The sequence below is a fragment of the Mustela putorius genome, unplaced genomic scaffold (genome assembly GCF_011764305.1).
Source record: "Mustela putorius furo isolate JIRA1106 unplaced genomic scaffold, ASM1176430v1.1 tig00000743_pilon_pilon_pilon, whole genome shotgun sequence".
Classification (NCBI taxonomy): Eukaryota; Metazoa; Chordata; class Mammalia; order Carnivora; family Mustelidae; genus Mustela; species Mustela putorius.
In genome coordinates this window covers 5,872,141-5,887,940 of record NW_025421464.1, presented here as the reverse complement: position 1 = coordinate 5,887,940, position 15,800 = coordinate 5,872,141, and the positions used below count along the sequence as shown (strand labels likewise).

The 15,800-nt window shown below is 48.8% G+C and overlaps 2 protein-coding genes across 6 annotated transcripts in view; both read left to right on the top strand.

Moving 5' to 3' along the window:
* The window catches only part of NDRG3 (NDRG family member 3), a 77,888-nt gene extending 75,982 nt beyond the window's left edge, over positions 1 to 1,906 (top strand). For all 4 annotated transcript variants that reach the window (XM_045084169.1, XM_045084167.1, XM_045084170.1 and 1 more), the window contains one exon: positions 318 to 1,906. In XM_045084169.1, coding sequence (XP_044940104.1) covers positions 318 to 499 — 182 coding nt within the window. In that variant the 3' untranslated portion in view covers positions 500 to 1,906. The remainder of the gene's footprint in view (positions 1 to 317) is intronic.
* A 2,560-nt stretch (positions 1,907 to 4,466) lies between these two features.
* SLA2 (Src like adaptor 2) overlaps positions 4,467 to 15,800 on the top strand; it is a 29,773-nt gene continuing 18,439 nt past the window's right edge. Inside the window, exons 1-4 of one of the 2 annotated variants that reach the window (XM_004746495.3) lie at positions 4,467 to 5,648; positions 8,482 to 8,615; positions 13,698 to 13,797; positions 14,170 to 14,256. In XM_004746495.3, the coding sequence (XP_004746552.1) occupies positions 8,525 to 8,615; positions 13,698 to 13,797; positions 14,170 to 14,256 (278 nt within the window). In that variant the 5' untranslated portion in view covers positions 4,467 to 5,648; positions 8,482 to 8,524. The remainder of the gene's footprint in view (positions 5,649 to 8,481; positions 8,616 to 13,697; positions 13,798 to 14,169; positions 14,257 to 15,800) is intronic. The other variant, XM_004746493.3, reaches the window with a different exon arrangement.

Here is a 15,800-nt window from a genome sequence, read left to right as displayed (position 1 = left end):
GGTTCCCAAAGCCTCTTTCCTGATCACTGTATGAATGGCGTGGGCATAGCTAAGAGGCTATACTCTGGACTTAGGTTTCCCCATGTTCTTCTGTGGACTAGAATCAGCCAAGATTCCAACCAGATCCAAAGGATTAAAGCAACCTTGTGTATAGCCATTCACCTAAGCAAATAATACAAAAGGGAGATGGCTATGTGTTATCCTGGGTCTCACCTTAAATGGGTTGGGAAAGCTAAACAAAGCCTTTAGTGAAATTTCTGGATCAGTTAAGCTTAGCCAGGGTACTATCTTCTAGTCCCCTTGGTTCTTTCTTACAGTACCATCTGCCAGCATGACCCGGCTCGCCCGATCACGAACCCACTCAACCTCGAGTAGCATCGGCTCTGGAGAAAGTGCCTTCAGCCGATCTGTCACCAGCAATCAGTCAGATGGAACTCAAGAATCCTCTGAATCCCCTGATGTTGTGGACAGACACCAGACCATGGAGGTGTCCTGCTAAGCAGATACTCCTCCCCTGGACCATGCAAGTCCACCCTCCTTCAGACAACCACTCCATAATACAACATTTCACCCAACAAACTGGCATTTATCTTTAACTCCTGCATGGCCAACTGACAGTCTCTGGTATCCTGGATTTATCATTCTCTCTGCCTGCCCGCCCTCCTTTTTGTATGTACCAAGAACCACTTCCTTGCCATCACTGTAACATTCCAGCATCTTTAGCTGATCGAATTTCCATATCTTCTCTTGCCAGCCTTTCCTTGTGCTTTCCCAACTACATATCTGACAAGATTCTTTGATTCTGATGTATGTGTGTGAGCACGCGTGTCTGTGTTTGTGTGTGCATAGTTCTGTGATTTTAGATATGCTTTCTTGTAGAGCTTCTGCAAAAAAAGGGGACCTTTTTTTCTTCTTCATTTTCAATGATGTTTTTAAGGGAAATATACAGAACAGGTTTCTAGGTTGGGCAGGCCACTGCATTCTCTTTTGGTTCCAAATTGGTCAACACGATTTGCAGTGACTTCAGGAGCTCTGAGAAATGTGGAAGATCGTGTTTACATTGACTGTGACCAATAGAAGGGAGCCTATTAACATAGAGAGGCAGGCAGGGTGGCCAGCCACCTCCTGTCCAAATGCATTCATATATGTTATTCTGTAAATAAAAGGGAGGGACATATTCTTTTAGAAGCCCATGAATGATGAAGTTCTGATGCAACATGGAGTTTTTCCTAAGAAGTGAGTGTGGCATCCTTACTGCACTCTTTTAGCACAGGAAGATGGAAAACAATATACCAGGCCTCTGCTGTGCCAGAGCAGAGCTACTGTCGCCACAGTGTCTGATACCACTTACAAGATAGCCCCAAGAAGTGCCTCCTGGGTCTGTGATGAAGAGTGTTTCTCCACCCTTCAGTCCTCTGAAAAAGGAGAGGTATGGCCTGAAAATTATGCAGATGGTGAGAACCAGCTGGGCGAAGAGGCACAGACCTCAGCAGAATATCATGTGTCTCAGGCACACCCTTGACTTCAGCTGACATAGTGGAAGCGAAGTGAAATTGGTACAGAACCTATTTCTCAGAAAGATTCTTGACAATTCTTAAAGAAGAGGGGGAAGGGGCCGGTGTGTAAGGGCAGCCTGTGCAGCTACAGTTGTGCTTAGCGGACTGCTGTGCGAGGGGCTGCAGCCAGCCAGAGTATTGCTGGGAGGAGGATGAAACCAACTGCCACACAGCAAGGGCCCAGCTCTTGAGGGCATCAGATGTAAGCTCAGGGTTACGCAGTTCCGAATCTTAGGAAGGGGCTTTTCAGACCTAATGTTCGCTTTCAGCTGAGATAGGGAATGCATCACTCTGCCAGAGTACAACTTTTTACAGATTATTAAATAAAGCTGTATATGTCTCATTGTTAACCCGATTGCTGGTGTTATTTCTCTCAAGCCATGCACTGGGGCTCGGGGTGGAACCAAGTCACTATACATGGGCTTTGTGCTGGGCATTTTCACATCCTTGATCATTATCTCACCCAAGAAGAAATTAAGACTCTGGATAAATAATTTGCTCAAGGTCATACCAGTAAACCCCAAGCTCATCTGACACACCTCTGTTGCCCTCAAATCAAAAATTGTGAGAAGCCCGATCACGGGGTTTATGGAGGAGGAAAGCTAAGGTCTCAGAAAGGCGTTCCACATTTCACCCTTGCCATCTGTGTGGGGTTGCTGCTGGGTCCCACCCCAGTGTAGTAATCTGCAGCCACTTGCCTGAGTTCCTCAAACAGGTCAGACTGTATTTCTCCAGAAACGACTGTCTCTGTACTCACCAGTGGTAACAGGAGGCTACCCCCTTGCGTTAGTGTTGAATGATCCAGGGGCTGCTGCTACCATGTAGTCCATCAAGGTTGCTTTGTCTGTGGGGGATACTTGTAAAATGTCATAGGCCCTGTTCTTTCTGGGAGAGGAGTTGAAGCAAATGCACGAGGACAGATACCGGTCACCAAGCTGAGTTCCTGACAATACAGAATATCAGTTCCTGAGCTGGAGGAGGTCTGGTGGTCACAGTTGCTCTTAAAACCCCCATCACTCCGGCCTTCATGAATACACCCGACATGGATGGTCACTGGAGTCAGGCCCCAGCTGACTGCACTTCACTCGTTCATACTTTTCCCTCTCTCCATTTTCATTTCCTTGCTCCTGTTCAGTCCTGAAACACTTGGGTGCCTGCCTTGTGAGAGTCCAGGAAGTAGCCAGGTAGAGTATACAGGCTCCTCCATATAAATCATCTTACCCAGTTCTCACTGCACCCCTGCAAAGTGGTCAGTGCTTTTTTTTATTTTATTTTTTAAAAAAATATTTATTTATTTATTATTTATTTAAAGATTTTATTTATTTATTTGACAGAGAGAGATCACAAGGAGGCAGAGAGGCAGGCAGAGAGAGGAGGAAGCAGGCTCCCTGCTGAGCAGAGAGCCCGATGCAGGACTCGATCCCAGGACCCTGAGATCATGACCTGAGCCGAAGGCAGCAGTGTAACCCACTGAGCCACCCAGGCGCCCAAAAAAGATTTATTTTTTTATTTGACAGACAGATCACAAGTAGGCAGAGAGAGGTGGGGAAGCAGGCTTCCTGCTGAGTGAGATTCTGATGCGGGGCTTAATCCCAGGACCCTGAGATCATGACCTGAGCCGAAGGCAGAGGTTTAACCCACTGAGCCACCCAGGGGTCCCCCAAGACATGCTTTTTAACACAAAATGGCTCCAGCTCAGTCTATGAAGACTTCACTGGGGCTCTGCCAGCTAGGGCACATTCCAGCTCAGGTTCTCCTCTTTCTCCCACGGAAGGCTGGTTTGAGACTTAAGTCCATGGGCACTTTGTGTGAAGAGCTGGAGAAGCCAGAGTGGAAGCATATCCTGTGTGAGGAAGTTCTAATCAAGATGTTGGGATGGGTGAGGCCATTCTAGGATGTTGCCCATGGCAGGAAGGGGCCTGAACAGAGGCCCACCCTCCTGCTCTGGTTTGCAAACTACTCTGATGTCTACCTTCATATCTGACAGGAATGACTTTCAGACTGGTCTCAAGGAGAGGTCCAAGAAGCCACCTGAGAATTAGTTTAAACACCTAGATTTGCTGCTTATTAGTTTACTGATCATGTATAGTTACCTGTAGGCTGGTTTCTCATCCATAAAATGGTACTAGCATGTATCTCACTGAACCACGATTAGGAAACATACAGGAAGGTGCAAAAGGCCCCAGCCGACAGTAGATGCTCAATAAAAGGCTAAATATGAAAATGCACTATTGGAAAATTTTTCAGGCTAATTGACCTTGACCAAAACACTTAACTCTCCTTAGCCATTTCTTGCCTCTGCCTTCAGCTGGGGTCGTGATCTCAGGGTCCTGGGATCAAGCCCCTTATTGGGCTCTCTGCTCAGTAGGGAGCCTGTTTCCCCTTCTCTCTCTGCCTGCCTCTCTGCCTACTTGTGATTTCTGTCAAATAAATAAATAAAATTTTTAAAAAATTAAAAATTAAAAAAAAAAAACATGTCTTGGGGGACCTCAGTCTATTAAGTGTCTGCCTTAGGCTCAGGTCATGATCCCACAGTCCTGGGATGTAGCCCCGAGTCAGGCTCCTTGCTCAGCAGGGGAGTCTGCTTCTCCCTCTGGCCCTCCCTTTGCTTGTGCGCTCTCTCCTCTCTCTCTCATTGACTCACTCTCAGTTAAAATCTTTAAGGGCGCCTGGGTGGCTCAGCGGGTTAGAGCCTCTGCCTTCAGTTCTGGTCATGATCCCAGAGTCCTGGGATCAAGCCCCACATCGGGCTCTCTGCTCAACAGGGAGCCTACTTTCCCCCCACCCCTCTTTCTGACTACTTGTGATCTTTGTCTGGCAAATAAATAAATAAAATCCTTTAAAAATAAATAAATAAATAAATAAAATCTTTAAGGAAAAAAAAATCATGTCTCCAAGAATACTAAGCCCCTAATGGAAAAGTAGCAGTATGTGTGGTTAGATTTTATCAGATGGGGATTTTATTTAAATTTTAATGACTGAAAGTAACACACAATCACAGGCAGTTCTGTCAGAAATTGATTTATCCTAGCTGAGTGACATTCAAATATAGGCTATACATCAGAACACCTGGAGGGCTGTGGAAAGCAATTGCTGGCCCCACCTATGGGGTTTTGATCTAGTAGATCTGAGATGGGTTTCAAGAATTCCTGTGTCTAACAAACTCTCACACGATGCTGAGGACTGGGACCACACTTGGAGAACCACTACCCAGGTCTTGTTAGTGTGGTTTATGGACCAGCTATGTGGTTATTGCCTGTGGGTTGTTAGCAATGCAGAGCCTTCAATCCCACCTAGATCAACTGAACTAGAATCTGCTATTTAACAAGATCCCCAAGGGATACCTGTATACATTAAAGGTTAGGACACAGCACTCCAAGGCAGTGCTTCCCCCAAAGCCAGTTGAGGGCATCTCTTGGAGTATATAAAATTCAGATTCCTCGGCTTTCCTCTGGTGGCTTGGATTCAGAAGATGGAGGAGGAGCCCAGGAATCTGATACCGACAAGAACTTCAGATGATTATAATGGTCAGGTAAGCATGGGAAACTCCTCATTTACCTCAGTTCTGTGTTCCTCAGGCAGGACCAAACCACAAAACCAGAGAAAAACCTCTCCCTCTGGGATCATGACAAGGCAGCTGCTTCTCCTTTAGAAACAGGAACTTGGGGAAGGTGGCTCCTTGATGGTCTGTGATGCCGTCAGAGGAAATGGGTGGTTATGAGAACCACAGAGCCTGCAGGTGTGAGCTGGGAGCCCCGAGGACACTATGACAAAGCTGAAAGAGCCCTGGGCCTTCTTCCCTGGCCTGGCTGTGCTTGGGAGGGCTGTCCAGTGTTGGGGGGTCCCTAAGGAGCACCAGTCTCCTGTCTCATCCCAGGTCTACAAACTGCTGACCACAGCAGATGCAGAGCTACCCAAAGGGTTACCAAAAGCATCTCCCTGAAGAGTCTCCCAGGCTGAGAGGATTCTGAGTGTCATAGGACTAAGGACTTTGGCAGATGTTCCGAAGGGCCCTCCAACGTCCTAACCTCTCCAACCAAAGCAGGCATCTAAGCTGAGCGCCCGCCCCAAGCTTTGATGACAGGAAATCAAGTAAGTACGTTTGCTTTTGTTTTCTGATGGCCCCGGGACTATGAAGAATGCTAGGCTGGGAGTGGGCTTTATAGTGGGGGGAAAAGTTCCAGGAAAATAAGTTGTTCTGTTGACAATGTAAGGGAGGTAGTTTTGAGGGTCCCTGAAGGAACCCAGGCTCCAGTATTCCTTCCGCCTTTGACTGCCCCCCGCCCCCGCCGCCCCGAGAATTACATTATGCCCTCCAGCTTGTCTTCATGCCCATTCTGGTCCCATCTCAGTCACCAATGTGCTTGTATGATTTTGGGGCCCTCTCTTGACTACAGCCTCCCAACATCAGTGAATGAAAGAAGTCTGAATTCTAATCTCTGAAGACGTTTTTGGATATAGAGTCTACAGTTCCTTGCCAAAGGGTGATGTTTCTCACTTGAGAGAGACAGGTCTCCCTTTAGCTCAAACCAAATTCATCACCTACCCCCACCACTGAGAAATATCTTCAGAAGCACAAAAACACAAAAGACGTGGATCTGTAGACCCAGCTCTGCACTAAGCAGTTGTGTGAGAGTGAGCACGAGGGTGCCCTCTCTGAGCCCTGATCACTGTATGTGAATGGGTTTCAAAGCTGCCAGCCTCTCAAAGGGTTAAGTGAAAAGATAAAAAAACAACAGCAGGCAGTGTGCTGCTGGTCTCAGCGGCCTTTACTCTTTCCTTCTACCCACTGGCCCAGGCCCCCAAGAAAGTGCCTGGCACGCAGTACATTGTTCAAATGTTTGTGCAGTTAATAATTAGATCATTTCTAAAGTTTTGACCACCACCACCACCTGGGCACGTGTACCCCGTGGTCTTTATTTCACCTCCAGGAAAGCTGCCTGGCCCTGACCAGGCCAGGTGAAGGGAGCTGGCAGAGCTCAGGGAAGGGGATGTTTCCAGCGTGAGTGTGGTTCTCCTACCTCTCTTGGGTCCATCCCCCCAGCTCCATCTGCTGTAGGAAGAAGTCTCTGGGTTTAGTGCAGTTGGTGATTGTGGTGACTTTGTCTTGCTGAAGGAGGGGAAAGGAAACTAACAATTACTGAGCACCCACTCTATGTCTGCTCCGCACCTCTCCCCACAAATCAGTGGAATTGGTAATATCCCCGATTCAAAGACGAGACAGAGGCTACGTGCTTTGTGTGAGGAGGTAACAACTGGAGCCTGGTTGGTTTGAATTAATCACTCATACTACCCAGGAGAGCTCTCTCTCTGAGGTTTTCTGGACTCAACGTCTGCACAGTTAAGCATAGAGCTTGTATCTGATACCCAAGGGGAAAGGAAAGGCTGGGGAGCAGCAGGAATGTTGAAAACCTGATGTAAAGGGGAACCCTAGCAGGGAGGGCATTAGAGACCTCCTCAAGAAGCAGCAATACCGTCTCATCCTACTGAGGCTTCAGGATCCCAAAGTCTGAGAAGGAAGTGGCTACCAGGAGCCATTTCCTAAAGATGGACCTGTTTTCTATTAAGGAACTTCATCCCCATGAGTACAGAACTCTCCATGATAATGACAGAAACCCAATTTTATCCAGGCATGGTGAGGGGTTCAAAGGCAAGGCCAGAGCCTGCTATGTCACTGCCATTCTGTGAGCTCCTCCAGGGAACCAAGCTAGGATAACTATTCCCCGTCTCCATGAAAAGGATGACCAGAATGAAAGGATGAAAACACTTTCCTGAAACACTTTGATAAAATGTTTGAAAAAATTAGCATTACTCTGGAAATTAAAATTGTTCTAAGACACCTGTCCAAAGAGCTACTAATCACTATCCATTTAGTTAGTGTGTTGAATGTCTTTTATGGGACAGGTACCTTATGAATTGTTGAGGAAATAGGAAAGCAAAAAGAGGTCTTTGTCCTCACTGAGCTGTGGAATAATGGCAAATTAAACAAGTGAACACTCTAATAAATGAATAATAATTAAAACTTGGGAAGGGGGGTTCCTGGCTGGCTCAATCAGTAGAGCATATGATTCTGGATCTCAGAGTTATGAGTTTGAGCCCCATGTCGGGTGTAGACATTACTTAAAAATAAAATCTAAAAACAAAACCAAACTTGGGAAGGAATGCAACAGCTTGCTGAGAAAAAGAAAAATGGGGAAAGTTCCCAGGAGTGGCCTCCGGTGAAGCAACATTCAGAGCGCAATAAAAAGTGTGCCCTGACCAAGCTTCTTGCATGCTTTATCTTTTGGACCCAAATATTGGGTATTGGTATCCCCATTTTTTTTTCAGACGAGGAAATGGAGGCAAAGAGCAGGGAAATGGCTCAACAGCCAATCCCTCCAAAGACTCGCAAGTCATCCCTGTGGCGTACAGCTTCCCAATCATCTTACTTTGCCCTGTTGACACCAATAACTGTGTGCTCAGTGTCACCTTAGCTTGTTGTAAGCCGCCTCAGATTCCCCCTTGCCTACCTCTAACCTTAGTCACGGTTCCTTTCATGGTCCCCTGCCAATGTTATCCCAGGTCAGGAAATGGTTCTGAGTAGGTCATAGGAATGATGGCTGGGGGATGCAGAGAAATCTTCCCAGAGAAGGGTGGGATCCAGACAGGCTCCCAGGGGAAAGAGCAGTCCAGCCAGTGGCTGGGCCCCCATACAGGTAAAGGCCCAGAAACAGAGAACAGAGCATGGCTGGAGTATGGAAAAGTGGGCCCACCAGAGGAAACAGGGTCCAGCTGCTGAGATGAAATTCTTCAGAGACTGGTGGAGGGGCTGGAGCCTGGTCCTGCTGGGAGGGGGATCATTTGCTCTTGTCAGCAGGACTGAGCTGGGGAGGGAGAGGGTGTCTGGGGACCAGGGCCTCTGTGTCCATTGCAGCATCTCTTTCAGATTTCTCTTGGCCATGTACTTCCGAGTGTTCTGCTGAGGAACGATGGGAGGTCAACCCAGCAGAGGGAAAACCCTGCCAAGCCCCAGCTCGAGTCCCTCTGTCCAAGAACCGGGCCCTGTGCCCATGCAAGCAGGTAGGCTTCCCAGACACAGTAAGGCTGCTCAGCCCCAGACATTGCTGCCTCTGTGAGCCTTCCTGACCTGCCACTCCAGCACGGCTTCTGGTGTCAATGAGCACCTGCTGTATACCAGGACCTTCCCTGTGAACCATGCAGGCAGGGTCCCTGCTCTGGGGGAGCTTACATTTCAGCAGTCAGAATGTTGAACAACCAGATAAACTAGAAAATGTGGGAGAGTGACGGGTGTTAACCAGGAGGGTTTCACTCCTCCTCAGTCAGTTTATTGAGAAATTGAGCTGGCAACTCCAAGACCAACCCTAGTTCTAGCTCTCCAAAGGTACGTTGTTATAATAGCCTCTGGCTGTCTGTGGCCATTTAAATTCAAAGTGAAATTCATTAAAATGAAATTAAGTTAAATATGTAGCTACTCAGTCACACCAGTTGCATTTCAAGTGCTCAGTAGCCATATGTGGCTAGTGGCTACCTATTGGACAGCACAGTTACAGAACATTTCCTTCATCACAGAAAGTTCTATAGGATACAGTGTCTTTTTTTTTTTTTTAATTTATTTGACAGAAATCACAAGTAGGCAGAGAGGCAGGCAGAGAGAGAAGGGGAAGTGAAGCAGGCTCCCTGCTGAGCAGAGAGCCCGATGTGGAGCTCGATCCCAGGACCCTGAGATCATGACCAGAACCGAAGGCAAAGGCTTAACCCACTGAGCCACCCAGGTACCCCCACAGTGTCCCTGCTTATCCTGTGAAATACTGGAAGCAAAATTAGAGCTATGGTAGTTGGAAAAAATCAGGATCTATAATGCCTATGCTGAGCCTACGACTGTGGTTTTCAAGATAGTCCTAACTAAAAATGCCAGTTTTTAAGACAATTGGACAATCAAAATATCCTAGAAATTCTTTAATTTTTTTAAAGATTTTATTTATTTATTTGACAGACAGAGATCACAAGGAGGCAGAGAGGCAGGCAGAGAGAGAGAGGGGGAAGCAGGCTCCCCACTGAGCAGAGAGCCTGGTGGTGGGGCTCAATCCCAGGACCCTGAGATCATGACCTGAGCCGAAGGCAGAGGCTTTAACCCACTGAGCCACCCAGGCGCCCCAAATTCTATAATTTTGATATCGAAACTATAGGCCCAGTTTGTTTCTTGTTGCCCCAAATTACCCACAAATCCTTTCTCAAATCACATCCTGATTTGGGGTTTTGATGATGTATTCACGGTTTTCCGGCGAAAGAGAACCAGTAGGGTATGTGTACGTGGGTGTGTGTGTGTGTGTGTGTGTGTGTATAGACATAGAATTTATTTTAAGAAATTGGTTCATGCAACTGTGGGAGCTTGCAAGGCAAAAATCTGCTGGGCAGGCTGGCAGGCCAGAGGCCCAAGGAAGTTAATGCTACAGAATTCCAGGGTCAAGTCTGGAATTCCCTCTTCCTTGGCAGACCTCACTCTCTTTCTCTTAAGATCTTCCACTGACTTGGGGTGCCTGGGTGGCTCAGTAGGTGAAGCCTCTACCTTTGGCTCAGGCCATGATCTCAGGGTCCTGATCGAGCCCCGAATCAGGCTCTCTGCTCAGCAAGGAGCCAGCTTCCCCTCCTCTCTCTCTCTGCCTGCCTCTCTGCCTACTTGTGATCTCTCTGTCAAATAAATAAAATCTTAAAAAAAAAAAAAAATCAGGTATACTGGGGCACCTGGGTGGCTTACTCAGTTAAGTGTCTGCATTTGACTCAGGTAATGGTTTCTGAGTCCCAAGGATCCAGCCCCACAGTGGGTTCCCCACTCATTGGGGAGTCTGCTTTTCCCTCTGACCCTCCCCCTCTTGTGCGCTCGCGCTCTCTCTCTCTCTCAAATAATAAATAAAATCTTAAAAAAAAAAAAAAAAAAGAAAAGAATCAGCTATACTGACAGGATAACATATTTTAAGATGTGGAAATACGGGGCACCTGGGTGGCTCAGTAGGTTAAAGCCTCTGCCTTTGCTCAGGGTCATGATCCCAGGGTCCTGGGGCTCTCTGCTCAGCAGGGAGCCTGCTTCCTCCTCTCTCTCTGCCTGCCTTTCTGCCTGCTTGTGATTTATCAAATAAATAAATAAAATCTTTATATTAAAAAAAAAGATCTTCCACTGACTGAATGAGACCCATCCACATTATGGGAGGTAATTACCTTATTCAAAGTCCACTGACTTAAATTGTTATCTCATCTTAAAAACATCTTAACAGCAACATCTAGACATCTAGGCTGCTGTTAGACCTAGTATCTGGGTACTGTGGGCTAGCCATGTTGATACACAAAATTAACCATCACAGATTACAAACCACTCTAAACCAAGCAGCACTTTTAGGAGGAAGGACATGGACATACCCTTAAACAGAACCGGGAGACTGTAGAGCCAGATATCTGGATGTCTGTGTTTGGGCAGAAACTATCCCCAGTCTGAAAACTTCCCTGTAATGGCTGGGGCCTCCTCCCCCTCCTCAGCCCTGCCCTAAGATATTCCTCTCTCTAATGCCAGCCTCCCACAGACATTAACACCCTAGGTGCTGTCCTTCTCCTGGTGGGGAGGCAGGTGCCTCCTTTTAGTCTCTCAGTCTGCAGGGAGCCTGGGGCCCACCAGGCCCTACAGGAAGAGACCTGGAAACCACACAGACCTCCCCCTCATTTCCTCTGAATCTAGCATAGGCTATGGCCCCAAAGCTGCTCTGAGTCATGGCCAGGCTGCTGAGGGGGCTGACTCCCAGCAGGTGCTCTGGGGGCTTTCCCTGCCAGTGAGACATGAGGGGAGCTGCGTTTCCTTCTCTGACAGGGTCCACGGGGGAGGGAAGGGCCTCTCTCTTGGTATGTCAACCCCTGAGCCCAGCAGGAACACAGATCTGGGGCAGCCCCTCCCATGAATCATTCATCCATCAGTCTTGCATCCATCTAGGATCTACCAAGTCTCTACCCCATACTGGGCCTTGTGCCAGGACCAGGGGGTATAGTAATGGACAAGATAGGCACAGTCCCTGCCTTCAGGGACAGTCAAGCCCCAAAGACAGGCTCTAAACCCATAATCGATTACAATTGTGTTCAATTTTGGTGACAGTGCATTTTAAGGGACTCTGATTAAGAGTGTGTGCTGAGAGACTCATCAGGAAGGCTTCACCAAGGAAGGGACATATTATCCAGGGTGTGAAAGATGAAGGCGAGTCAGCCAGGCAGATGGGTCCATCAGGGACAGCATATACAGCCCAGGGGCAATATGGGGCTCAATGCCAGGGCTTCCAGGAGAAGAAGAGGTTGGGTCCTTCCAGGCCACTTGGCTTCACCATTGTTGAAGGAGGCTCTCCACAAGATTTGCTTACATTGTTATGCAGGCGTCAGGCATGTCCTGGCCCTGTGGGATGGCCCTGTGCAGCACACAGCTCTGAGGAGCTCCAGTCCAGAGTCACCACATAGATCTGCACATGTGTCTGGGAGAACACATAGGAACCAGTCCCTTTCCAGGATCACAGTCTCATTCTTCCCGTGTCCACCTGGAGTACAGGCCCTTATACCACACAGTTCCAGCTCCAGGTCTGCCCCACTGATGCCCCCCCATCCGCTCGGTTCTTGTCTGTCCATCTGTTCTCCTTCCCCTATCTCCTGAGGCATCTGTCTAGAGGGTATCACAGAGCCCTCTGAGGCCTTGGCCCCTTCAGGAGCATCTATGAGATAAACAGATAAACTTTTCGTGTTGACCTTGACTGTTTTTCATAGCTTGATGCATTGATGTGCTGACAAGTGTGTCTCTCTTTTCCCTTTGTTTCAGAGACCCCTACTGAAATGGGATAGAGGAAGGAGAGGGAGGGATGTGGGTGAAGTGAATCTCAGCAGCCTGTGGAGGCTGGGTTTTCCAGGATGAGAAGGCCTGGACAGGCATCAGGACGTCTAATCAGACTAGGCGGGCTGATCCCTGAGGTAGATGAGGGCATGAGCATCCTGTGCGGAGGGAGCCACTTGCCACCTACCATCCAATCTCAAAATTGTCTTCTTGGCCGCCATGTCCTTGGGACCAGTCCTGGCGTGATGGTGTGGTGTAGGGGGGGAACTTGGCATCCTCTAGCTCTGTGAATCCCTCTCTGAATGTCAGCATCCCAGGGAGTCTGGGCCTTTTTCGGAGAGGTGCTACCACTGTCTTGCCAAGTACCCCCAACCTGGGCCCATGAGTAGCCACAATGGTCACCCACCCCAACAGCGCCCCATGGGCAGAGGAATAGGGACTGGCATAGGAGCCATTCCTGGCACAGTGCCCTGTCCCACCTCAGTTGCCTTGCTGTGTGATGTGGTGACCAGAGAGGACTACCTCAGGAGCTTGAGAGGGCTGGAGTGATGTACCCAGTCAGACCCTGACATAGCAGCTGCTCAGTAAAGAATGGCAGGCATGAGGCCAGGACACTTGACTGGGCTGTACATACCTCTTAGGTGTCTACTCTGGGCCAGGCCTGGCAAAGCGGGCCCCTGACACCCCACCTCTTCTTGGGGCAGCACGGACCTTCACTGGTCATTCTGGACAAACACCATGGGAGAGACATGCTACCCACATGCATGGCACTCTAAAGTTACAATGCCTGTCCACATCTGTGATTTCACTGGCCCTTCCAGCAGCCCTCTTCCTCCCATGCTTACCCTGGACCTCAGCCCTAAATGTTAGTCCATTCAGTGTTCACATCATTAGAACTTCTAGAAACCACCTTCCAGAAACTGAGCTCCAAGATCTGTGCTGATACCTGCTTAGAGCTATACTTTTAAAGTTTGCTGAGCAGCAGAATCCTTTTATCAAGACCTTCTTGAACATCTCCATATAAAAAGCAATTGTAGCCAGGAGCCCCACTCCTCTTGCCACACCATCCCTTTCCCTGAGTGACCCCAAAAGATGTCTGGGCATCTGTAGGGCTCTTCAGAGGCCACTGGAAAATCTTCAAATACCAGGGTAGTCCTCCTGGGATCCCAGCAGACATGCTCCCCAGAGTGTTCATGGTTGGGTTGGTTGATGATGGAAAGCCCAGACTCCAGTAGACTTCACATGGAGAGGGGACTGGCCAAGAGAATGACCACCTCTGTCCCTCCATCCAGAGAGAAGCAGGGCCACAGCTGTGGCCCTGGGCACCTTCCCAGTAGGCGAGCACACGGAGCTGCCACTGAGCCTGGGGGATCCATTGACCATCATCTCTGAGTAAGTCCTGTCCCAGTCGGGGAAAGGTGGGGCGCTCTGCTTCCTTCCCCTGGCACCTGAAGATGCCCTCATGGGAGATGGGGCCCCTCCCTCCAGGAGAAAAGAGCATGGCCTTTGGCACTGAGCTCACACTTGGCCCTAATGGTGGGATCTAGGAAGCCTGACACACCTGTAGCGGGGAGCTGTGGGTGGTGGGCAGGGCCTTGCAGGGGGCCCCGGAATCCTGCTGTTTCCTGCCCAGGAGGTAGCAGCACTGGCCTGTGCAAGGAGACCTGGGAAACATAGGTGGGACAGACGGCCAGCTGCAGGAGCCAGCCTGGCAGGTCCTCAGGAATCCTAAATGAGCAGTTCCCCTCTCTTTTCTCTCTCCAGAGATGGAGACTGGTGGACAGTGGTATCAGACGCTTCAGGCACAGAATACAGCATTCCCAACAGTCACGTGGCCAAAATCTCCCACGGGTGAGTTCACACCCCACGCCCTGCCTTAGCAGAACTTCCTACTTTCTCTTCCCACAAGTGTGGTCCTTTATGGCCAGTCCTGCACTGAGCCAAACTGGGGATGGGAGAATCAGGCCCAGGCCCTGCCCTCAAGAAGAGCGAACTCAAGAAGAGCCTGCAAGACTCAGGACCCCGGAGGAGGGGGCTCAGGAAGGCCCCATAGAGACGTCCTCTGGGCTTTGGAGGGTGGCTGGGAGTTCACTGGGGGAGAGTGCTGAAAGGGAGCTTCTGCATATGTGTCCTAAATGTCCTGAGGCAAGAAAATGAAGGGGTGGGGCCTCGCATCTTGGCAAGTCTGCCTTTCTAAGAGGGGCCTCACAGTAGGCAGGACATGGGGGATGCCATCGCTCGCCACCAGTGAGTGACAAAAGAAACCAACTTCAGAGCAAATTCTATGTCATGAGAGAGAAAGGAAGGGAACTGTCTTTTAGTGGGATCAACCTGCATAACACGGAGTCAGGCAGGTACTCTGTATGGGCTGTGATGGCCGCTCTTCTGTTCTGAGAGAAAGTACTGCTCCAGCACTGGATGATCTTCCTTTTCTGAGGCTTGCTGAATGTCTGGCTCTGATGAAATTAGCACAGGGCTCCCAAGACATGTGGACACCTCGCAGAATCCACTCACGTGGAGGTCATTGGCCGTGTGTTTCCTGCTCGCCTGGCCCCACTGGTCAGAGCTTTTGCATCCTCAGTGCAGCACTAAAGTTGCATCCAAGGAGACACTGGTCACCTCCAAAAGTCCCCTTCCCTTGCCACTCCGTCTGCTTCCTCCGTGTTTACAAGTCCTATGAATGACTTGTTTTATTTACTATAAAACTAGGCTAAGTTTGCTGCTGGCACCAAGAGGGTCACAGCTTCTCTGGTTTATCTCCTTAGAATGAACTCAACCCTGACTCTAGCTTTGACTGTGGAATTTCACAGGATGACAGGGAGACAGCCATTTCCATAGAGCTGGCTTCTGTAGGTTTTCCTGGGGACTACAGGACTTTACTCTGGGGACATTAGAAGGCTGTTGGACTAGTAAGCAAAAAATTCCTGCAAAACCACCCTGAACTTTCCATTGCAGTCAAGTCCTTCATGGACATATAGGTGAGGGATTAAGTGAAAGGACAAAAGAAAATAGGGGGCCAGAGGACTCAACAATCCAGCAGGAAAAGAAGCCCCGAGGAGCAGGTCACGAAGGTCTGTGCTTTGGGAGGCACATATGGTGATCGATATGTTGCATGATTTTTTCCAAGACTTTAGATTGTCTTGAGCATTCTAGTTCCAACATTTCTACCCACAAATAAGCTCCAGTGGGAGTTACATTTCACTGGTAATGAATGAATACATGTTCACCCGCATGCCTTCTGGCTGCAAAGTTAAATTTTAAAATGTTCAAAGAAAATATTTACTAAAATTAAACACATACACATAGGCAATTCTTGGAAAGGAGAGTTGGCTAGCATAGGGGTACTAGCTGGGCAGTGCTAGGAGTCTGTGATCATCCCCCCTTCTCCCGCCCTC